The sequence below is a fragment of the Melanaphis sacchari genome, unplaced genomic scaffold (assembly GCF_002803265.2).
Source record: "Melanaphis sacchari strain LSU unplaced genomic scaffold, SCAv2.0 Contig13_pilon_pilon, whole genome shotgun sequence".
Classification (NCBI taxonomy): domain Eukaryota; kingdom Metazoa; phylum Arthropoda; class Insecta; order Hemiptera; family Aphididae; genus Melanaphis; species Melanaphis sacchari.
In genome coordinates this window covers 190,083-215,780 of record NW_020270588.1, presented here as the reverse complement: position 1 = coordinate 215,780, position 25,698 = coordinate 190,083, and the positions used below count along the sequence as shown (strand labels likewise).

General features: G+C 30.7%; 1 protein-coding gene across 2 annotated transcripts; it reads left to right on the top strand.

Moving 5' to 3' along the window:
* The first annotated feature begins 8,566 nt into the window (after positions 1-8,566).
* On the top strand, positions 8,567-25,197 carry LOC112591605 (transcription factor glial cells missing-like). Of its 2 annotated transcripts, none has more exons than XM_025335467.1 (6): positions 8,567-8,995; positions 10,246-10,366; positions 11,874-12,123; positions 13,796-14,046; positions 22,830-22,941; positions 23,719-25,197. In XM_025335467.1, the coding sequence occupies exons 1-6, from the start codon at positions 8,982-8,984 to the stop codon at positions 25,029-25,031; spliced, it is 2,061 nt and encodes a 686-aa protein (XP_025191252.1). In that variant the 5' UTR covers positions 8,567-8,981; the 3' UTR covers positions 25,032-25,197. The 2 variants fall into 2 exon arrangements, with proteins under 2 accessions (XP_025191252.1, XP_025191253.1); XM_025335468.1 differs by lacking the exon at positions 8,567-8,995 and adding an exon at positions 9,087-9,131.
* Positions 25,198-25,698: the final 501 nt, after the last annotated feature.

The following is a 25,698-nucleotide window of genomic DNA, read 5'->3' as shown; positions in this document are numbered from 1 at the left end:
ATAACTTATAAAAATAAAATTTTTTGAAAAATATAATATAGCTATCATATATTATATTATATTAGTTATTTATTAATAGGTACTTCATTACTCTCTATATTAGTCTTTATTATCATAGGTATTTTAATTCCATTGTATTATTAGTAATTTGTAATAATTAATATGTAATAAACAGCTAAATAATAATGTATAATGTATTATAAAATTATTTACCTATTTATAAGTATATACATACTAGGATATTATAATTATTATACAAATACAATACTCGATATTCTCTAATATTTAATATTTTGTATGTGATAATATTACAGCGTATATGATATTTGTGTTGGCAGTATGTACATAAATTGAATTTTATTTGAATAAAAATATTAAATATGATAGGCATTAATCTTATAGGCTTAAATATTTAATCGTGTTCTGTAGGTTTCTGTATTAATAATAATTATACTTACCAGTTACCACGCGTCAGTCTCTCGCTGACACGCCACGAACAACGAATCACGAATAAACGTGTCGTGATTTGTTATTTATATCGAATATTTTATTATTGATGTTAAATATTATAATTTTTATTTACACAAGCGACTTTCGATACAGTTATATTTTGGCGTCAAACTTTGCGCTAATATACAGTGTCACCTGTAGAATGACCTGTAGAATGTAATATTTGGATAGCCGTTACCAGTTTGGACACGACGTGTGATCGATGATCGGGTTACTACTTTTAAATAATCGTTTCGTCAACAAAAGAAAAAAAATTGATCCTTCTACCATGTATCATGTAATGTCATTATAGGCTAAGTATATGCACACATATTATGTATAATATTATTTTATATAACAATTGAAATGGCGTGAGTCGAATTTGCATATCACCTTCAGACCATAAAGACACGTAAAAAACATATAAACGCACGCGCCACGCCAGTTTTTTTAATTTTATTTTACACAGTCCCTAGTTACAATATATACCTATATGTATGTGTGTCGTATGAGTGTATTTCGTATGTACCTCTACCTACGCCATAATAACACCTATCACTATTCCGCGCGCACACTCAACTTACTATCCTATGTCAATTAGGCAGATGTTATCCACGGGTGCCTGGGCACGAGCCCTCTCGCTAAACACTGCGCATACACACACACACACACACGACACGCGCATCATCATCATCATCATCATTATTATTATTATTATTATTATAACACATAGTAATATACCACCTAAAGTAGGTATATATTAAAAATGTATAACTTATACCTACGTCATGGTTTTAACGTTTATTTTGTGTTTGCTTAATGCGCCATGGCCGACGTGTTTTCATTGGCAAAAAATGCATTACAATGACGTAATCAAACTCGCGTGTGTGTTAATATCATATACATACATACAATGTGTGGTACTATACATAACTACTGTGCTATTGAAATCCTTTATAACCCTATAAGCCTCGATCCCTTTTACCCTCGTTATCTCTCACTCACTTTCTCTCTCTGTCTTTCACACGCACATATACGCACGTAAACACACACACTCGACAACCGGTTGTACACACATCATTTTTTTTATAGGTAATATGGACATAAAAATTGGTACAAACAAGACGGCCGACGGACCGGATGGACTGTTTGCATAACTAAACAAATATAGTGCCTAATCGAGTACTGTATAATTTTTATTATTATAAAATTTACCGCTAATTATTGTTAAATAGTATGACGTGTAATTTACATTTTATAATACGCGTACTAGTATAATCAAAATAGGTACAGGTTTTACCAACGTAAACAAACCGAACACTTACAAAAATGTGTACAGAATAATAGTGATATCTAATATTTAGCAAAACAATACTTGTATGTACTATATCTAAATGTAGCACCCAATAAAACTATTTACTTACTAAATTAATTGATTAAATATTATATTATGTATTTATGCAGTTCAATAAATGAATAGTATATTATAGACTATATAGTATGTTAACTATTGTAATACTAAAATTGAAGGAAACAAGTAAAAAAAAATGGTGCAAATTATAAAAATTTTACTCGAAATAAATCAAAGTTTAAAATCTCAACGTTCAATATAGGTACTTATTTGTAACTGATTACACGTATTATAGCTTACAAAAAAAAAAAACTAAAATTATTTTTATAGTATAAATTACCAGAGTCACGACTAAGTCTAAAATCATAATGTATAATGTATAAATTATTTATACATTTTGGTTATAGTTTATTGTTAACTTATTATAAAGATATTAAAAAGAAAAGTATACGATAAAAACTCACGTAACACCTTTTAACAAATATTTTAATAATATACCTATTTATTATGTATTGTATAAATTATATAACCAAAATGTCCATAAAAATATTATCATGACAACATAACTCATTACATATCACTTATATGTATAAACATGATCTACTTTCAAATTTGGCTGGATCAAATATTTAATTGAAAGTTAAGAAAAGGATTAGATAGTTGAGTAAGGAGAAATAAATATTATTAACATTCTTTGAAATAATGAAATAATCTGAAGACTCGCGCTCACTAGTCACCAGTAACCAAAGTAAAAATATGATCATCGATATTTACAGTTGAACCAGATCACGCCATTAACCACCGAGTGTGTAAATAAAAAGTGTTCTTTTTCTATTCGTGCTTTTTTAATTTTTCAGAAGAATGAATATTGAGCAGCAAATATTTGCAAATAATATTTGTTACTTTTTATCTCAAAGGTCCAGAATACAATGCATTTGCATTTTTTATTTTATAATTTGATACAACGCTAGTCTAAATAGACACGTTATATTTATCACACAAATTCTATAGTAAAATTTTCATTTTGTCTATAATATTGGTTATACAGTTTTATTTTTTTATAAATTGTATAGATAATTCTACCTTGTATAGAGATCTATTTTTCTCGTCAAAGTAAACTTATTTTAATACATACTCTTAAAATCAAATATTCGAAGAAAGTAACAAAATATTAATGATTCAATATTGTATTAATAAATATATTGATTTTATATTTGTTCACAAAACCACTATTTAGTTTGAGCGTACCTATTTTCTATCTTACTACAAGCCTGTATTGACATGTTATAAACAATATAAACTATATAGATAATATTATTCTCGAAAATTTATTTCTGCTTAGAATTATTTATAATATTAATATAAATTTACGTCCAACGCCTTGGCGGTAATAATGCGGTTGTATGCTGAGTGTTTTGTGGAAACGCCAACAGCTATTTAGTATAACTAAAGTATATTAATTGTTGTTGTAGTGTTATCATACTGGCTTTCTGATTTATAACGAAGTTTAAAAATTTCATTTCCAAGGTATCCAATAGCTTTCGTTTTGATAAATCTGTTTGGGAATAACATTTTTTAAACCGACGGTACGGCGTTATATAATTAGTTAGTTTATAAAAATTTTATTTTATTTTATAATATTTTCAAACTAATTTAAACACTTAGATCATCAAGTCATACGCCTATACTATTTATGTATTAGTCACTAGTGTTATTAGTTTATTATTAATTATTATTAGTTATTACTTACTAACAATTTCATCATTATAGTCGGCTGTGCATATTTTTATTTATTATAGTTGTATTTTACCATTTGTACTTCCTTCTTTAAATACTTCTATAAGAGAATAACGTGATATTATAAACCTAATGTTATTATACTATTATTAATCATTATTTGGTATTATGGCATGATAGTCAATTAAAATAACTGTAGTCTAAATGTCTAAAATATATATAGATAAAGTATAAAATATATCACAATAAACATTCCATCCATGCCGATCCTTCCAAATTTTCAATTTGAATATATGCCTACTGTCATAAATTTATATTAAAAACTATTTATACTTCAGTTATATACTATTGATTATAAATTAATTAAAATTTATAATCAATAGTAGATTATATTGTTATGCATCATGCATCAATTCATATTTATACATCATATATATATATATATGGTGTTTGGTTTTACGTATAAATGTACAACTTGCAAATGCAATTAAGTACCAATAATTTTTATTTTTATTTAATACTATTATGATACGATTGTATGAATATGGCATACCTAAACTATTACCTATCAATTTCTCGATATTATTTTACATCTTGGGTTTTATCTCTATTTTATGTAGAACTAATGATTCAGAAAATAATTGCATATTAATATGTAATAGATTATTAGATACAATTAATATGTTGTCATAATCGCATATTGGTTGTTACTTGGTACTATTATACATTATACGATTAAATAATGTATTATTCTAGAATTCTAGATACAAATATTTCCTGTTAATGTAATATCGATGAATAGTCATACCGCAAATTATATGCAAAATTATAACACAGCAATGACGATCAAAGTTATCAAATGTTCCCACTGCTCAGCACTCAATGTCTGACAGAAACGGCGACGTCAGTCGATAGTCAGTATAGTAATTTCCGTATTACTATTTACTTCAATTATTTCCAAAGTTCCTACCTGTTATCAACATAATCATAATACAATAAAATCTGTATTTTATTCTTTGCTGTCTGTATAACGATTTATAGTTTATTTCATCTCGATAACGAATCCTTATTCAATTTCTTATGGAGTTAACCAAACAGGAACACTAGAAATAACAATGTGTCTGTATAACATAATAAATTATGTGATATATACTTTTTTCATCTATACCAAGAGAATGTTGTCAACAATACAGTCAGTCTGACAATGCTTATTATTTGTTGAACTGTACGACAGACATAAGGTACTGAGGTACACCATAGTGTATTATAATATTCGGGGTATCGAATTTGATTTCTGGTGACGTGACTGGCCACCGCCTACGGTTTGTTTGAGCCGTTCGAGGTAGACTGCTGCTGCAGTGAATTAATGCTCTAAACCACCGCAAAGTATTTTTATATTATGCGCTAATAATTTTTAACTGTTAGGAATTAACCCATTAAACGACTAAATATAATACATTAATACAGAATTTCAATTGTGTATACACTATAAAGATACATTTGTATGTAAATGTAACTATATTTTTTTTAAACTTAAATGTAAAAAAACAAAATTGACTATATCTAAAGATTTAAATATATTATTGATTAAAATTTAATGTAAAAGAGAAATTAATGATTTCTAAAAAATGAAGAAAATTCCGTCCCTTCAATTTAAGCACTAGACTTGTATCTTCTTAGTTTATTTAAATACTAATATAATTTAAAATAGAATATAAAAATATAAAAGAAACAAATCAATCTATACTTATCAGGTACCCACCTACTTCCTTATCGTTGTCGACTTGTCGTCCAAAATCTAAAAATAATGTAGGTGTTTAAATAACATAAGAAAAAACAGTGTAATCTATTGATAATGCCGTGGTAAAGGGCTTATAAACAATAATGTTTCGACAAAAAAAAACTCAACAATCCATTTTATTACGCAATGATAAACATCGGTATGCGGGTGATCACAGGAAGATGAGGTTCTCACTTTGGCGCCACATTGTCACCCTGTAGACAACTTTATAAACACTATGGTATCAGGTTTTTATTTCTACCAATAAGATATCCATTTCACGTGTAAGTTACTTATAATCAAAGGGATAACATGCTTCATCTAAAACAATCAATGAAGATTATCAAAACTAGGCTCTTTTGTTAAGGGAACAACTCGTCAGGTGTGCAAAACAAAAATGTAAAAAAAAAACTTGAGCTACTATTAAAAAATAAATTTGTTATTTACATTAACTATATTTGATTTATTGTAAATTTAAAATAGATAAAACGAAGTACTTATTTTGTTGAAAAATTAATCTCAAAAAAATATACTAAATAAGATTTATGATATGGATTTACGCATCATGTGCATCGTTCACAACTATAAAGTTATATAGTAAAACATTTTCATCATAATTTAGATTATAATTAGTTATTATTGTAGAAGTTTAATAATATTTTGTTAAACTTATACAATAAGCATTTCCTAACCTAATTCTTAATAACTAAAAGTAGGTAACTACTATAGAATATACGAAATGTGGTACATTTATAATACTAATAGTAAGTAAAGAGCGTAGCAATATCTTAGGGATGACTGAGATTTAAGATAATACAATATTGTAAATAGTATGCTTTATGCTTATTGAAACTTTGTATTGTATATATATGTGGAAGGGAATATTTTCACCATAGGCCAGAACAGAGAAGTTTATTCGTTATTTGACTACTTTTGCACTTTATACTGTACTACTGTATAGTCTGTAGCTGTACTGTATGTTCAGATATTGATGAAGTATAGATATTCACTATGGGTGTCCTCTAATTTCGACCAAAAGTAATCTTTTTTCATTTTTATATCCCAATTACAGCCTCTACAAAATAGATTGTAAATACTATGTTCAGTGATTATTAAAACTAAAAGAATACCCCGGTTGGATCTTACGTATTTTTATATAAACAAAATACTAAGCATTAACAAAGTTAACAATATTCAGAGAGAGTGGTGCTTTCTGTATATAATCTATTAAAGTTGAGAAAGCCAATAAACTGCAAGATTGCACACATAAAAATATTTTATTTTGAGTTAGGTAATAAAAATCAACATATTATACATTATAATTATGTTATATATATATATATATATATATATAGTATGCCTTTTATTAATTCGATTATATTTATTATATATTACTCGCACTTATGATGGATTTTATTAATTTGACTATGACGTGTAATATTCGTATATCATTAAGACCAAGCGCACAGCCAACACTTATTAATTTTTTATGGAGTGTTTTAATTATATATTTAAATATATTAACATGTGGGGGGCTTTACACACTTAATACATTTTAGTCATCAATCTTCATAATGTTAAGTATACAATAGAACCATATGACAACACATTTTATAAAAATCTGATTCATAAACCTAGTACATACATTTATTTTTTGTATAAATACGGTCAATGGAGAGTGTTTCAACATCTAAAATATTCATTAAACACTTACTCTGGGCTACACCACAGATTATAAGATATTAAACATATTATTGATTTGTTCCATTGAAATATTTTTAAATATTTTATTTTTTTACTACTATGAATTGACTATACTAATGATTTTTTTTTTTTAACTAAAAGTTGATATGTGTGTAATTATATGTAAAAAATAAATTAATATTTTATTTATATACTTAGATACGTTATTTTGGGAGCCAAACTATGTTCGGACGCAATCTAGATACTTATGTATATTTATAGGACTAAGCGACTGAATAGTGCTACTTGTATTCGAACCGCAATCGGACATCATCGTCTACCGCTATTCCATAATCAATCTAGGTATACATATAATAATATGGAAAAATCTAATAAGTAGGTTTTTTATACTAAATATGCAAGGGTCTAAATGTAAAATATGTGCCCATGATAAATTGTGATCACAATATTTATTCTACTGTAGCGCATAAAAATAAAAATAAATACCGCTTCATGTTTGTCCATCATTTGTATACACATATATTTATTTTTTATAGTAAATGACACGATTAGAAAGGGGGAGGATGCGCGATCGAATTATCATTACGATATCATCCGTGCCCTGTTAGGTGCCTATTATACACTATATTATTATTGCACTGAAAGTTTTTTTTATTCTCGCTTAACCTGTATATGGATATAATATATCATAATCAATAATGATGTTGTACGCGTACCTTTGTTGTAGGTACGTAGATACCTACCCGTGTAAAAAAATAAAATACCCACCAAGAAGCCGCGTAAGGCGCACACATAAATCCATTGTTCACAATGTTCAGGAATACGACTCACGAGTGCACCAGTGTCCTTAATATTATTATACTTGGACGTCACAAAAGTACACATGTACATTGTACATTCATCCCCCATTCGGGTGACGCAGTGTGGGTATAATAAATAACGCCATGGTGGGATAGTAGGGAGAGACATCTATACCTATCATAATATAAAGGTACAATATTATCAAGGTGTATGTACCTACACGCCTACCTTTCCGAGTTGTCGGCGCAAGTCTAACATAATCGTAATATCATCATGTACCTACCTACTTAGGTCGTACGGGGATGATCTACATTTATACTCCGTCGATATTTTAAACTCGATATTCCATACCACCATTACAATTCGATATAAAATATTATATTATATTATTATAATATATAACGCGAGTTTATATTATTTTTACACAGCTGCTATTGTGGAGACACGATAATGATATACATACGTAGGTACGACCCGTGCGACGTGTCGTCGGCGGCGGTAACGGATTAGCGGCGGCGCCGCGCGCGTAACTACCGTTTTAAAATCGGTGGGTTCGGTCTGCGTTCTCATTGGCCGGCGGGCGTACGGCCCAAAATGCAAAACCAGAGGGCCGCCGCCGCCGCCGTCGGTTCGGTGTAACTCCGTCCGGACCGGCAACAGGATCTCGACACCGTCTCCTCGTCGATCAGTGATCGTTCCGCACGCATCGCGTCCGCTTGTCCGTCCGTCAGACCGGCCGCGCGCGCGCTCCCGTCCACCGGCCTTATTATTTTACTCTTATTTATTTTTCTCGTTCGTTTTCTCCCGAACGACCGACAGGAGTCGACTGCCAAAAATAGTATTCTTCGGCGACCGAACGCGCACGACAATCGTAAGTGGTGTGTACGCGATAACGGCCGACTATAGGTCCGGCGTGTACGCGTAGGTATATCCGTCAACGTTTTATTATCGGCGTAACGACCAGATGTCTCGATAACACGCGTCATAATCGTCGTGATTTTTCGAGCACCTCCAGTGACGGCCGGAACCACTACCGTCGTCCACAGTCCAATTTGCCCGCGATAACAACTTGTAGACCGCCGACGGAAGACGACCAGCAGCAGAGACCGGACTTCGATTATGGTCGTCATTTTGTGAGTAAACACCATTATTGTTCTGTCTGCGTTTCGGCGTGTACGCGACGCTGTGCACTTTTATTGCCGATCTTTTTTGATTTTGTGTCTCGTCGGTGACGTGATTTTAACGTGTGTCTCATATTGTTTTAAGTAGGTAGGTGTCTGTAGACTAATAACACAATAATATAATTTTAATTATAAAAACGTGCTAACATATTAGTTATTTTATGTCTTGTCTTGTCGACGACATTTTTATACCTGGATAACTATATATATATATATATATATATACACGTATACACGCAAAATGCCTATAAGTAATAAGTTAATAATATAATGTAACGAGCTTTTTGTTATCGCAATAATAATTGCATAAGGTATTACTATTATTATATATTATCGTTTATCAAACCGTAGCTCTATTAATTGTATATACAAATATATCGTCGTGCGTCTAGTACAATTATTGAGAGACGTTGGCATAAAACGTGTGTTTACGTGTGCTTATAAATTAATATTAATCATTTTGAAAGTGTCATCACGCTGTTTTTCGTGTAGGTAATCTATATGCGCAATGTGTACGATCTACCTATGTTTATATTACTACCCACTTGTCTAGTTTTAAATATGTTATGTTTAAAAATACTCCGTGTACAGCTAGTTATAAATAGCTTACGTTTACTCGCTTAAAAGTTAATTTTTGACAATCGACAATTGCAATTTAAAGCCAATACACCAATTCAACCGTTACTGCTGATTACCTATTTATGAAGTTTAAAATCCAATATTAATACTTTAGATCCGTTTAATTTATATTATTTATACATATACATATATATAATACATCATTTATTAGGTATAAATTATAATAAACTGCATGTTTTCATTCCATGGTTCTTTCAGACTTCTTCTGAAAATTTGTTCCTAGGTATTGTTATATATTTAAACTGATATTCCCGAACTTCCAACTTAACATTTATCGTCATAATAGTTTTTAGAATCTAAATCAATATGTGTCCGTACAAAAACGCATTGGTTTATAACAATAGATAGCTAATACTATTGATTATAATGAATGCTAATACCTATAATGGCTAATATTCTCCGAAGTCTATTAATATTTTCAAAACCTAAAATCTACGATATTACTAATTAGCAGTCTGATATATTTGGTATTATTGTATATTTGTACAACATTCATATATTTCTTGGATTATTATAAATTTAATAATTTAATGAATTATAAAGTTTTATTTGTGATATTTTAGTAAACAAGAATACGAAAATCAAAGCATGAGCAATGACTATAGTTACTCACGTGGAAGACCTCCTGCAGAATCTATTTCTCGAATTGCAGATTGGGACATTAACGATTCGATTATTCCAAGGGTAAATTTCTATATATTTTTTTATTATATAGTTATTAGTAAAAAAAAAATATTACTTTGCATTATTTATATGTTTTCTTTTAAGTAAATTGTTGATCAATGCAATCAGAATTAATATAATATTTGATACTTGTTATTATACATAATATGTATATACATATTTATTTTAAATATGATATTTTAAGTTTTAAGAGCTGATAAAATCTTATATTTCTATGAAAATATAATGTAACATTATAATTCAAACAATTATGTTTCAATAAAGAGATTATTAATTAAATATTTTATTCAAGTTTAGTATAAACTTATCTTAATGAGAATTTTATTATTTAAAAAAAAAATATACAATATTTGAACATTTTGAACAGAATAAAATATAAAATTAATACGTTGACAATTACTTAAATAATCTTAATGTAATATATATTATTTCAAAACAATATTCGTTTGTCTATCATTAGGTTATAATTACATATTCGAAATTAATAGTTAACAATTGGGATTAAAATTGGAAAAAGATATTTTAATTTTCAATTGATAGCTTTGACTTTGAGGAGGGAGTCTGTGCTTGTTCAAAAAACATGGTTTCCAGAGCTTTAGCTATTCTTTGAAAACTATATACTTTAAAATATACATGTAATATTATGTACTGTGTGTATATTGTACATAATAATTTTAATTTTATAATAATATTAGCTAATTAAATTATAAATGAGTTGAACATTTTATTTGAAAAATGTTAGTATTCTATTAAAACATTTAAAACACGTTTTATTAATTACTAATATTGAAAAAAAGCCTCAAAATAGTTTTTAATGATCTATACTCATTAGTCATTACGTCACTGTTTTTAATATTATTGACTAACAAGAACAGTGCATTTGTATTAAATAAATATAGCTTAGTAAAATTGTCTATTCAAAGAAAAAGATCGAAAAGTTATCGATGTATTTTTTAAAAATTTGATTTAAATATTTAAGTTTAGATTGTAATTGAAAAAATGAATAGGTAAATAGGTTGTTACTAATAGTTACTAATTAATTAATAACAAGTAATTGCTACTTTAATAATAATTACTAGTTATATTAGTGCTTACAATTTTGATAACGAACATTATTTTTGAGCTAACACAAATATTCAGCTTTATACATATCTTTTTTTATACTTGAAAATTTTATTATAATTTTAAAATATGTTATATAACTTAACTATACATTAGGTATGTGTAATTTTATTACCTATATAGTGCTTACATTTTTTATTATTTTTTTTTTTTTTGAGAGGGAGGTACTTTTTCAATTAATATTTTAACATTCACTTTCTAATCACATAGTCATCATAAACTCATAAGTTATAAGACTTAATCTTAATGTTTTTAATATTTTATTTTTTGTTTACAAAAGTATATTTGAGTATTTGTATTTTTATTATTATTTTTTTTTTTTTATTGCTTCTTTTGTGTGATGCTTATGTATTTTTAATTATCATTGTAATATTTTTATTTGTAGGTGAGTAACTTCAACTTGTGGGAAGAATGGGCTGACGGTCATTGTCGCTTGGTATACCCCCCTAATTGTGAAGAAGCTAAGAGACACGCTTCTGGATGGGCAATGAGAAACACCAACAATCACAATGTGCACATATTAAAGAAATCGTGTTTGGGTGTTCTGTTATGCTCAAGAAGATGTATACTTCCTTCGGGAGACACTGTTCACCTAAGACCAGCTATATGTGACAAGGCTCGAAAAAAGCAGCAAGGTAATCTTATTATATTAATAATCTAAAATAAATAAAAATTAAAAAAAATAATATGTGCTTAGAAAATTCTTCAATTATAATTTTTTAATTTTATAATAATTATTATCATTTAATTGTTTTTAAGTTAGCAAAATATTTAAATTGAACTATGTGACGTATATTATTAATTAACAGCTAGAACAACATTAAAATGAGTAATAACTAATAATAGTAAGGTTATCATTAAAATGATTAATTAATTGGAACTTATAGTATTATTATAAAGTTTGATAGAGTTTAATACATTATTTATTTTATACGTGTACTTAAAATTCGGGTCTTTATATTAATTTCTATTTTCTATACTTTATTTATAATTAGTTATTAATTGATTATAACCTTCTATTTAAATATCTACAGGGGGGGGGAATAAATATTTAAAAAATTTAACAAAGAAATGTCTACAGACCTATGGAGTTAGGGACGGACAGTGATCATCACAAATAACTGTTCTGAATGTACAATAATATATGGGTACTTATTATTATTATTTAGAAAAGAGAAAATACAATCTATACAAAAAATTCCGTATAATAAGCATAATATATTAAAAAAGAAAAAAAAATATAGCTAAGTTTAAGTTTAAGGTTTCTGCGCCATTTCTATTTTAGTCAACGAGGTATGGATTTTCAGTTAGATAATTGGAAATCAGAGGATTATAATATTCACAGAATCAACTATGTGAATTTGAATACATAGGTACATATAATATACCTGCTTAACATTTTTAAAAATATATTAGAATATAATATGATTGAATTTTAAACTATTGATATATTTTATTATTTTGAAAATGATGCTAGTCCATCATTGTCAAATATAATAATGTATTGGCTCTGTTTGAATACATCTCCACGTATTTTTTACCTATGTTGAGTATTTAGTAAAAACTACTTGTACAAATAAACAGTGAAAACATTTTCTCAACATAGAAATATGGGCTTTTTAAAATTTTTTTTAAATTGTATGGATACCAAATTTTTAATTAAATAATATTTTATTTGACGACAAATTGTATAAGGCATAATATTATGGCATAGAATATTTTGAAGTTATTCTAATAAATTAAATGAACATTATATTTATTTATTAAACTAGAAGACAAATACACCACTAATTATGTACGCACTATTATTTAAATAAATCTTTACCATTGTTTGATGATGCGGATATTGTTGCTGAGATAATGAAGTACATTTTAGCAATGAAGGTTAAATTCCCAAATTAATTATAAATCAATATCAATATTATAATAATGTCACCTCGTCTTGTTAACGGGTTGTCCGACAATAAAAACTATAACAATACTTTAGTCTACGATTATGACACGCTTTTTATTTTTTAGTTGAGTATCTATTTTGAATATATATATAAATTCCTATTCGAAATCTATTATTTCTATAATTGTATATCATTTATGTTACTATTTAGTACTTTTATATTAATAGCATAACCAAAGAATTTTTTAGGGAAGGGTCCATACATAATATTATATATTATTATTTGTATAAATACAAATTGTCATTTGGTAATAAATCCCTGAGTTTAATTTTAGGGACTTGGATATTACCCCACTATATCTGAAAAATTTTCGATGTGTGTATGATTATTTACTACTTATAATTATTTCTAGGTAAACCTTGCCCAAATAGACAGTGTCATGGTCACTTAGAAATAATGCCCTGTAGAGGACACTGTGGTTATCCTGTTACACATTTCTGGAGGCATACAGAGTATGCAATATTTTTTCAAGCCAAAGGTGTTCATGATCACTTAAGACCTGAAGCCAAGTCTACTTCAGAAGCACGAAGAAGCTTTGGTACCAGCCGCAAGATTCGAAACTTCGGCATGATCCTATCTCGTGATGTTCCTTTCAATAATAAAGTAAGAATTATTTATGAATTACTATTAAGAATTTTAGATATGCATTCAACTATCTATAGATTTTCAGCATAACATTATATCTATGATATGTACTTCGGTACATAATTCAAAAAATAATATGCATTGTTTTGTTATGTTGTGTGCGTACACATGTATTATGTATACATAACGATACAATTCATGTTTTTATTTAACAAATACAATATAGATACCTAGTAATTAATACAAAAGTTAATTAATAAATAATAAATATTTACAACTTTTCAAATTCAATAAATTTTTAATTATTATTATGAAAATGGTTTATTTATACGATTTATGTACATAAAAAAAAAATATCACTATTACTTAATATTTTTATTTACTTAAAATTTAATTCATAAATAGAATATACCTAAGTATGTTTAGCAATAAAAACATTAAAGTCCATCAAAACTCGTGACAGTTTCTTTGTATAATAAGTACCTTATCATGGTTATTTAATGGTGGCGTTGATAACGATTTTTTAATTTGTTTTCGAGAATAGGTTTAAACGAAATCTTGTCTTTAATTAGAATATTGATAATATTATTTATTAATGAAAAAACATAATAATATGTAGTGTCAGAGATCTAGAAATAGCTATGGTCAGTAAAAAAAAAAAAAAAAAAAAAAATGGTAGTTATAAAAACCAAATATATGAGATATTATACTGTGTATATTTAATACTATTATACTATAGTAAGTCTGCAAACATGTACTGCGGTCATCAATAATATAAAATAATAATTATATGATATACAGTGGGCACGGACAGCATAATCTGTCTATTCTATAGTTTGATCATTATCATTTCAGGCTATGATTTTGTGTATGTGTATGTGTAGTGTTGAGACGCGTTATAAATCAATGATATACACAATGACGAAAGCGAAACCAGTGTTCACAAAAAATAATACTTGGTTTGGGAAGTTCGTTGTACATCGGTGTTGCTTACGCACAGGTCAACCGATTCTTCATCTCTTTTTCGTTAATGCCTGTCGGACATCGGTGTTACAAAAATAAAATAGTTTTTATTTTTACATATTATATTAAATTTAATTTTGATTCTTAAAATTATAGAAATTATTCTGGAAATCCGTTTTCATCGTTTCCGATAATATTAACTTTCTTGCACTAATAATTGGAAATACACGTTCTTATTAGTTAATAATAACATATTTACTCTATTATTAAATAATTTACTGGAATATGTCAATATTGTCAGCATTTTCGTCGTTATATTATTTTAAATAGTTTGTTGTAATTATATTAATATATAAACATTATAAACTCAATTCACGTAATATTTCCTAAGATGTGGACTTTGATAATGTTAAATCAATCGTTCTGTATACACGACATAATATTATTAATTGGCAATGTATAATTTTTTGCAGACATCACGTCATCTCTTCTAGGTTCGTGTTTCTGTTTGTTTGAAAACGACGATTCTCTCTCTCTGGTCTATTTATTATCACTGGTATTTTATCGTGTTGTAACACCGCTGCCACCGAATGCATTTAACAATTCGTCGTTGATAAAATGCACGTTGTGCATACGGTTCATGTATGTAATTACACACATCCAATTTGATGGATTATTTGGGCAAAATCCTATGGAAGAGTTTTGGACGACGCGTACCCGATCATCATATTTTTATTTATTTTATCATTCGACAGCATTTCGCGGAGACTCAAAAACTTTAAACACGATACTACTGCAGTGTTATAACGTAATATTATTATTATTATTATTATTATTATTGCCGTCATGTGTAATTATAGAGTGAACGCACGCGTAGTAGGTATGTTAATTCAATTTGTAGGTGCCGTATAAATCATTTCGGCGAAAACCCAAGTCGTTTGCCGCACGCGCGGTGTGTGGCGGGGCGGGGTTGTCGTGTTTTATGCGTAAAGGTAATAATGTTATTGTGTGCGTGTGTTATTTATACGATTTAGAGAATAATAATAATAATATCGAAACGCAAATAAAATGTACATAATTTAATAACGTTATATTATTAGATATTTATAAGTTATAAGTTTGGATGATAATTGTCGACAGTCCGCCCGAGGTGGTCTAATCATGTTGTCGGCCGTCCAGTCGTTGTTTGTCGAGTACGCGTATATTTGTACTGTGCGCAATCGTTTTAAATCATGTCAATAAAATAGAACCGTGTGGTGATTACACCGACGAGTCGACGACCAAAGATCCATCCGATCGCCGCGTCGATGGCAAATTATATTGTTGTTTTATACGGTCATACGTCGTAATAAATAATGATAATACGCGACCGCATGTGCTGCGTTTTTTTAGTGTGCATGAGCTCTGTAGATTTATAAAGCGCCGTGTGTGGGGGAGGGGTGTGTAGTGGACCCGTCGTCGCTACCAGGTGACTGCACGCTCGCCTAACGATGTATGTCGTCACGTTTGTGTCTGTTGAAAAGGACGGAGGAATGGGTAATTTTGGCGTTTAAATGATTTACACTCGTAATTAATTTGACCGGAGAATTGTATAGGTTATGTATCTTACACTTCAAATGTTTCAATAAATTTGAATACGGAATAACTGTGTGTAAGTGGTGGCGATGTAGCTGTGAAAAATTTTGGCAACTCACATAATAAGGTCTTAACAGCGAGGGGATGACGAATGAATGCTGTTTGCGGTTCGTCGCCGAATGTTTTACCCTATTTATAGTTGTTTTATATCAGATATGCTTAGATGAACATTTTGATATTTAAGTACAGCGTGGGTGTGAATCGTTCGAATTACATCCAACTTATGTTGTCGGTCCGGCTATGCATATTACACAATGATTGTTGAAAAAAATTGAAATCGAAAATGAACGACTTCGCGCGGTAATCTTGTTGTTTGTCATTGACATATTCGTTTTAGCTTATGTTTTCGAAAATCTACATAAAAAATGACGTTGTCACATTCTGTTGAATTGTTTGTGCATTATTCCAAGTACACCTTTTGAGTTGCATTTAAATAATAAATTATTCTATGTACTTGTGCGTTAACCCTCTTATAGACAAATCGGTTTTTCAAACGCATCGTTTACGATTAGTCCGATATCTTCGTCTCGGATGAATCTGATTGCGTAGCGGATATTAATATTTATTGAATGCTATTAAGAGTGTATACCGCTCGTAATGTTATAGAACAAAGTTGTGTTTTTTCCTCTTTTAAAATCCCGTCCAGTGAAACCAAATGGAGTATATAATATGTACAAAATATAATATATAGGTATGTAAAAAATATACTACAAAACATTTATTGAAACGTTGTTTATTCCGTTGATACAATATTATGGTAATGAAGTAATGTTAGTGATGCAGTACTATAATGTCACAGTAGAATAACGTTATGATGTCGTTGGCGAAACGTCACTGTTGTTGTCGCGTGTTTGCTATTGTGCCTACATTAACTACATTAATAACAAAAATGGACAAACCACTCAAGGTTTTAATCTTTGAAACCTGATTCTTAAGTTTAAATTGTATAACTCTCTGAAGTTTAGAAAAAACCGTGCAAGTCTGGAAAAATACAATAGGTGTGTTAAAATAAAATATATTATTTGAGAAAATCTGTGAGTAGGGGTTAGTTTCTACAAGCCTCACGTTATTTTAGTTTCTAGAAGTCTGGAGAGGTCGACATATAATTTTTATTGGAGTCCAGAAGATAAAAATAATAAATGAGATTCAGGCAAGAAAAATTCATTGTCAAATTTTTATATTAGCTTAATATATTTGAAATATGATTCAGTTAGATTAGAGAATACTACTAATATAAATATTAATATACGTACGTGGTGATGGAACGTGAAGAGGTATATATGTATTTTGATTTTTGGGTATTTAGTAATTATCAAAATACATAATATATATTTTTAAGTATATAACTATTTAGTGTTGAAATTCAAAATATTTGTAATATATTAATTTAATACTTTATTTTTACACTTATATAATGAGGCGTATGCATCGTTCATCCTTCCTACGATATTTTTATTTTATTAATTTTACTTGTATTTTGTGATACGAAATTTTGAAATTAAAGAATTAAAATAATATATTATTATTGGTATATTAACTATGATTGTTTAATATAATTATTATTTATTGGTTTTTCTTATTAAAATTAAAGATACCGAGTATACACATACCGGAAAAAGTTTGGTGGTTTATAATACCCATAATTTATTGGGCGTGTATCCATTCCGTTAGCTCATATATTATTAAACACGTAAACAAAATAACGTTGACCACTGTAACCACTTATTCCAGCGGAGATGACGTATCACATCCGATTTATATCGTAATCTTTATATATCTTTGTGTTATATCGAAAAAGACTAATTAAACATATAGATCATTGATATTATCAAAAATAATAATACAAGTTTTATCAATCGCATTCTTAAATTTCTCAGTATGTTTTTTTTGTGTTTTAAACACAGGCTAATATTCGTATATAATTAATATTAAGAGAACAACACACAAATTAAGTCAATAAAACCTTTTGGTTTTATGGATTGAGAAAAATATGTATGACGAATTATTATTTAAACAAAACATTTTATAGATTCACTTGTGATAAACATTACAATTGTATACCTATTGATTTTATAATGTTTTTTTGTTTTTTAACATATTTTATATGTATAATTGAGTTTTTTCTCCATTGTGAATGACAATGTCTTACGATAACTTAATAAAAAAAGCTAATAGTTAAGTTATATTATTTTGTTTATTGCATTTTAAGCCAGTACAATCGACATATTATTATGTAAATATCGAGCATTTATATTATAATTTATTATATCGTAATATCAATATCGCTGTAGGATATGGGTAAATCACGTCTTGTCTAGTGTCTTTAAGGTAATTTAACACTGTTGCTACACCGCGATAATGCGATTTCTGAAAAAAAAATCATGAAGTTTATTGTAATTTTTTGATGCGATTTACTTATGTTTGTTTTTTTATAAATGAACCATGTTCTGAATGGCATAAAGTGGTAACTAGTTTAAAGTATGCCTTGAGTTTACTGCCTGGTATATGGAATTAACAATGAAATCATATCGTCAGTATACCTAACGTATGTATACTCCAGCTTTGGGCGGGACCGTCCCGCATTAGAGCTTTGTTTGTGTCCCGTTGTCCTCATAGAATCCAAAAATATCACGCTTTAAAAAAAGACGATCGGCGGCATTTTATTCCCCCAATAGAGCACGTTAATAATAACATGATGTTAGATAAAAATGTCATAAAAAATGAGCACCCAACTAAAGTCACCAATTATTATGGTTTTCCTATTAAAATTCAAAGGCGTCCCACTTTGAGTGAAAAAATTATGGTCATATTAAGTATACCCGCTTGCTGACCGCTCAATACTCGGTCAATCGCAATGATTGTTTTTCAGAAATTGTTGTGGAGTGCCAAGTCGTCTTTTAAATAGTGTTTTGAAAACGGACCAGATTTCTTCCACTTTGCACATTTATTAACACTATAACACGAAATAATGCTGTTGTCGTCGTCGTCGTCGTCGTTGTTATCGTGTGTATGTCGAACCGGAATAATCGTTTTTTCCCCGAGGCCACCGCCCGTAAATAATATCTTTACCACCTACCCTTTCACGGTTACCATATTATAATATTATTAACACGAGCGACGCCGAGTTTCGCGCACGATTGTAAACGGTTTTAAAAAAGGGTCGTGTGAAACGTACGTTTAGAGTCGCGAGGAGGACGATGATGATAATATGTCGTGTGCCGTGCACACATATTATATACTACGCACAGCGAACACTGTTTACGGACGGGCTTACAACGGTCGTCGCGCGCGCCGCCGCCGCCGTCTTTGATGCAAACGAGAAGCGCTAATTTCACCCTCCGTCGCCTCGCGTCACACGCGTGTGTGCAGTAACGCGATTATCGCGAAAACTCCGCCGCCGCCGTTTAAAAATAATAATACAACAATATTATCATCGTCGTCACACCGCGCGCCGCGACATATCATCACCGCCGCGGTTGTTGTTAATTATTTATCGTCGTTGTACGCGACCCACGGACACCTGTGTGGGTGGTGGTGGGTGTCGAACGCGGCTGGCCGTGCGCCCGGACCACAGCCGCGACCCGATTTGACGGGACCGGCGGCAGATCGGTAAACGGCACCTCGGGCGAATCAAACGGCCGCGCGCGCGCCGCCCTCCCATCGTATAAATAAATAAATATTGGCCGTTCGATTTTAAATTAAAACGCAACAAATCCCGTTATCATCTCTTGTTTTATTGATATTATAATTATTATATTATTGTAAACAGTGATCGGCGATCACGAATCGTCGACCGCTGACTGACTGACTATTAAAATATCGCGTGATTTAGATTGATGTGTGTGTGTGTGTAAATGTCAATAATATTGTTCTCCACGATGTGATATCGTTGAGACGCCTCCGGCTGACCTGTGGTCGGCGGTAATGTACGTTCGCCGTTGTGTTTACCTGTCGCGATGGTTTTTTGGTAGTCCTCATCCGCTATGTGACTGAAAATAATGAATTATGATTTTATTCGTACGTTTTGTTTTTAAATGTCGTTTCTTTAAATTGATATTCAACTCGAACGCGCTCTGGATAATATTATTATGTTCACAAAACGTTATTATAACGGCGGTGCCTATAAATTGTGGTGCCAAGAACGCGACGATTATTGTTATTATAAAAATCTGAACGTACTTAATCGACTTATCTTTAAAGTCCTTAAAAGCCGCGTGGTAAGTTCACTAACGCGTTAGACCGTAAAACGAAATGGATATAATATACACTTTTATACTTGCACTCGATAATTTAGAGCAACGAGTGATAATATGTGTATACAAAAAAAAAAAAAAAAAAAATAATAATAATAATAAACAACATAAATTATTGCATACTGTGTTATATTATACTTTGGTCAGCCCTGCCCGTACAGCGTATACGAATTATAATAATTAAATCCGTTTGGTATTGTCTTTAAAAAAAAAAAACCTTAATTGTAGGTTTTCATAGATAATAAACACTGGCACACATACAAAAAAAAAAAAAGAACGCCTAGTCTGGTGTCCATGAATCATAAAATATATTATATGAATATGAATGGTACGGACAACGTGAATGGATTTTGACAACATATTGTAGGTCAAATCATAAATACTAAAACTCGATTTCTCTGTTGATTGTATATTCTTATACAAACAAACCTGAGGCAAAAAACGTTCGACGGAATTCACAAGTTTGACTTTTAATCACTAGTTTTACATTTATAGTATTTTAATATAGTAAAATACGATATCTATAAATGTTGTGTGCGGCGTGCAACATAATATTATGTCGGATGTTGTTGATGATGACGTACGTCGTATTAAAAAATTACCGTACATTTTAGTCAAGAAATTATTTTTTCTCATTTTAATTTTAATTTACAGATAATGATTTAAGTACATCTGGCCATTAATTGTTTATTGGCTAAAAAGTAATGGTAACGTAATTAATTAATTACTCTGACAGTTTTTAACTTTTTACGTTTAATATTTTTTTTGTTGGTCACTTATGTATTGTGTAATTTGAACTATGAAAATAATATTTATTTCAAATAGAACGTAACAATCTGATAATATTATGTCTTCCGCACCAAGTTACACGTCTTTGAAGTCTTTGAATTCGAGTTATTCGTCAAATAAAAATAAAAAACCATTTATACCCTCAAAGAAGGCTGTTTTAAAAGATCAAATTGTTTCTTCGAAGTTTGTAGATGTTAAACAGTTTGTTCCTTCGTACATGAAAACTGAACTTAAACCTGACATTTATTCTCTTATGACAATGACGTACGGAAAAATTTGGCACGAGGAACATAAGTCATACGAGAAGAGTGTAATTGAACAAAAACTAATAAAGAAAAAAACATTGAAACGGCCTATATATCATCCACCCAAGAAGTGCCCCCCTAAGGTGACGGAGTTGGTGGATGTAGCTGGAGGAGGAGATGTGTTACCAACATCTTTCAAGACAAGATACCAAGCTGTGGTCAAAAATCCTGAACAGTTAAACTCAAAATCAAAAAAGTTTTGGAAATAATATTTTAAACTAATACTGCTGTATACTACTTTTATTCGTTGGTTACTATATTAAAGAATAACATGGTGTAACTTATATTATAATTAAATAATATATTTTAAAAATGATATTATTATTTATCTAATAACCGTAATTATTCTGTGCCGTTTAATTGTTCTTTTTAATGTACGCCTCTAAGTGTAAATAAATAAAAATATTCAATGAGAACTGTGAACAATTAAGAAACTACACGAACGTAATTGAATACCATTTTTATTATTAGCAAACAATATATTAATTGTATGTGGATTGTTGAAATAGAAAACTTCAACTTAATTAAATGTTTATCAACTTGATATAAACCGTATTTAATTTAAATCAAAGTTGTATTTACATAACATATGGTGTTCAAACCATAAACATGTTTCAATTACTTAAAAAAGATATTTTTCCAGTTCGGTATATAAAAATTAGTGGTTTAATAACTTAGTAACAAACTTTATACAAGAGTACCCTGTTATAATAATATTACCTTAAGTACAACATAATAATATAAATAAGGTGTTTGTGTACTCGACCGACAATATATAATATAAGATATAATTTTGTAAAATATGATAATTTAAACAATAGTTTTTTCAATGAAATTAATTAACATTTTTTTTCAGGTATTAAGTTTAAAAAATCAAAAACAGAAAGCTGCTATTAATAATGGAAATCGCAAACAGTATTTAAGTACGCAACTATCTCAAGAGTTAATTTCAGAGAACCGAAGTATAAGTAAGTCGATGAGTTGATAATTTTTTTTATATAGAGATGATAACAAACGTGATTATTTTGAATACAACTCATTTTAAACTATATATAAAACAATAATACCAAGTCATTTTTATTCGTAAAGTATCTTTTGAAACGACGCAGACAGTATAATAATATTTTTAGGTGTAAATTTAAAATAATATTACCTACTTGATTTAGTTAATATCGTAAATCAATAATCAATTAAAATATTTAAATGTTTAATGTTTATTCTAAATAATTTAAATAAAATAATTTAATGGTTCGTTGTATCATACAATATATTTTAGCGATGCAGTATATTATATGCTTAAAGAACGTATTTTTTGCGTTAATTATTCAAACATACTTGCAAATACAAATACTAAAATATGTTAATTAATATTTTGAACTTGCAACACTGGGTCCCATTTATAGAAACCTGTAGAAATACATGAAACAAAAAATTCAGTATAATATCGTACTTACCTGTTTTAGATTCTGCAAAGAGTAATAAATGTATTGAATTTACAATAATCCATGTTTTTATTTTTATATCTATCATCCCGTTTTGTAGCAAGGACTTTGTTCATAGAGCAAATTGGATAGTTTTGGTACAATAGGAGGCTAAAAGTAAAAAATGCCTACAGTATTTTTACAGATTATTATCAATCTCATTCTTATTTATTTTTAATTAAAAAAAAAAATAAACTAGAATACAATCGATTGATTGATCAAACATACAGTGTCTGATAATTTGTTTATTTCTTTACGTTATAGACTCTTCCGGTTGCTCGTGTCTTCCTTATTATTGCGTTTGCAATAACAGTCGCCTGGCACCTGTACCAGAACCCGCGACAGCCATCCTCCAGCATCAGCAAGCCGCCGCTTATCCGTCTCAACAGCACCACCACCACCACCATCATCATCATCGTCATCACCATACCAACAACAACAACAACAACATCCTCATCAACAACAACAACAATAGCAGCAGCAGCAGTAGCAGTGATGACGATCTACACCACCACCATCAGGAATGGGCGACTTCGTCGGGGCTGCAGAACTATCACGTCCTAGAACAGCTCCAGTCCGAACAGCCGCCGTCGTCGTCCTCGTCATCGGCGCTTGGTCAGAACATGTCCGCCGTGGACTTTGGGTTCGTGACCGGCCCGCAACCCGCGTCGGCGGTTTACTGTCAACCAATGCTGCCGACGTCCACCTCCAACGACGACGACATGTACCAGCTGCAGCAGTTGGACCAGCGGACTACATCCGGACAGGATACGGTCGCCGTCGCTTCTTCCGGTTACCACAAGTGTTCGCCGACGACGGTATTGGACTTGGGCAGCGGCACCATCCACAAGAGCCCCGGGCAGTGCGGCGACAACGGCGACGTCGGTTGGCAGCACTACCAGTCGGCCGATTACCATCACCCGGCGATCGCCGCGGCGGTGCAGCAGCACCACCACCACGACGATCACCACCACCATCAGCAGCAGCAGCAGCAGCAGCAGCAGTGCTATCAAGTAATGCAACAGAGTTGTGGTGACGGCGTCGGCTATCACTCCGGGCAGCAGCAACATCAGCAACAACAACAGTTGCATTACACCGCAGTCATCAAGACCGAGGACGGACCCGATGCGTTGGATTTGATGTACCCGATGGCACAGGACGTGGACTACTACGCACAGCTGCCGTCCTCGTCGGCCGACGCTGCGTGCCTCAAAGGCAACGCCGTAGGCGGCGGCATGCACAGTGACGGGTCTTCTTCCGTCGTGGACTTTATCGGCGCGGACGGCGGCGGCGGGTCGATGCCGCCGGCCGACGTCTCCGCTTCGCACGTGGTCGATTATATGGTTCTCGATCCCGCCAAACTGTTGTTGGCCAACAACAATTTTTACATGGACTCCGCTTACTGCGGCGGCGTTGATGGCGGTGTCGAGGCCAACAACGACGATGACGACGACCATCACCACCATCACCACCACCACCACCACCACAACGTTCCCTCCGCCGCCGCCGTCGCGTTCAACGACTTCCAGTTGAATGCTACCGATATCCATTCCTGGTCTCAGGCCATCAATCAATGAATGTGTGGACCAGCGGTCGTCGGTCACCACTTCGAAATTGTGTATTATATAAATACTATGTATGTGGTGATCCGTGTCCGGCTGGGAAACTCGTGTGAAGGAATTTTATATTTTAAATTTCCGCCGCACTTCGTGTGTGTGTATTTGCTAAGCCTGTATGCAATATATTTATGTGTATATATATATACATGTATGATAATATATGTACAAAGCAAAATGTGTAATTAATAAATTGTTTGAGAGTGTGAAATTTTTTTGAAATGTTTACGATATTAGAAATTTTTTACTCGGTAGCATATTTTTATTTCGTTTCTATTTTATTCCCGATTTATTGGTTCTACTTAACTTTTTTTTTTTTATTATTATTTTTTTTTTTTATATATATATATATTTTTTTTTTTATATATATATAGTCAATGTATTTGATCTACGGGTGATGGTGGATGATTGTTGACAGTTGATGATGATTCCTTTTAAACTTGTTAACGTCAACAATTTTACCGGTATAAACCTTTTGTCGTACGTACCTACTACGAAACATATTCACTACTCTGTTCGATTTCCACGAAGAAATTAATTTAAAATAACTTTTTGTCTCTTCTTTTTTTTCTCTTCTCATTGTCAAAATGCTTACGCGTAAGTTTTGTGTTTTGTTTTTTTTTTTTTT

Bases quoted from the DNA above. Each gene is read 5' to 3' on its own strand.
- LOC112591605 (XM_025335467.1), top strand. The intron at 14,047-22,829 runs GTAAGAATTATT...ATTTTTTTTCAG, and splicing joins ATGTTCCTTTCAATAATAAA to GTATTAAGTTTAAAAAATCA. The intron at 22,942-23,718 runs GTAAGTCGATGA...TTTACGTTATAG, and splicing joins TTCAGAGAACCGAAGTATAA to ACTCTTCCGGTTGCTCGTGT.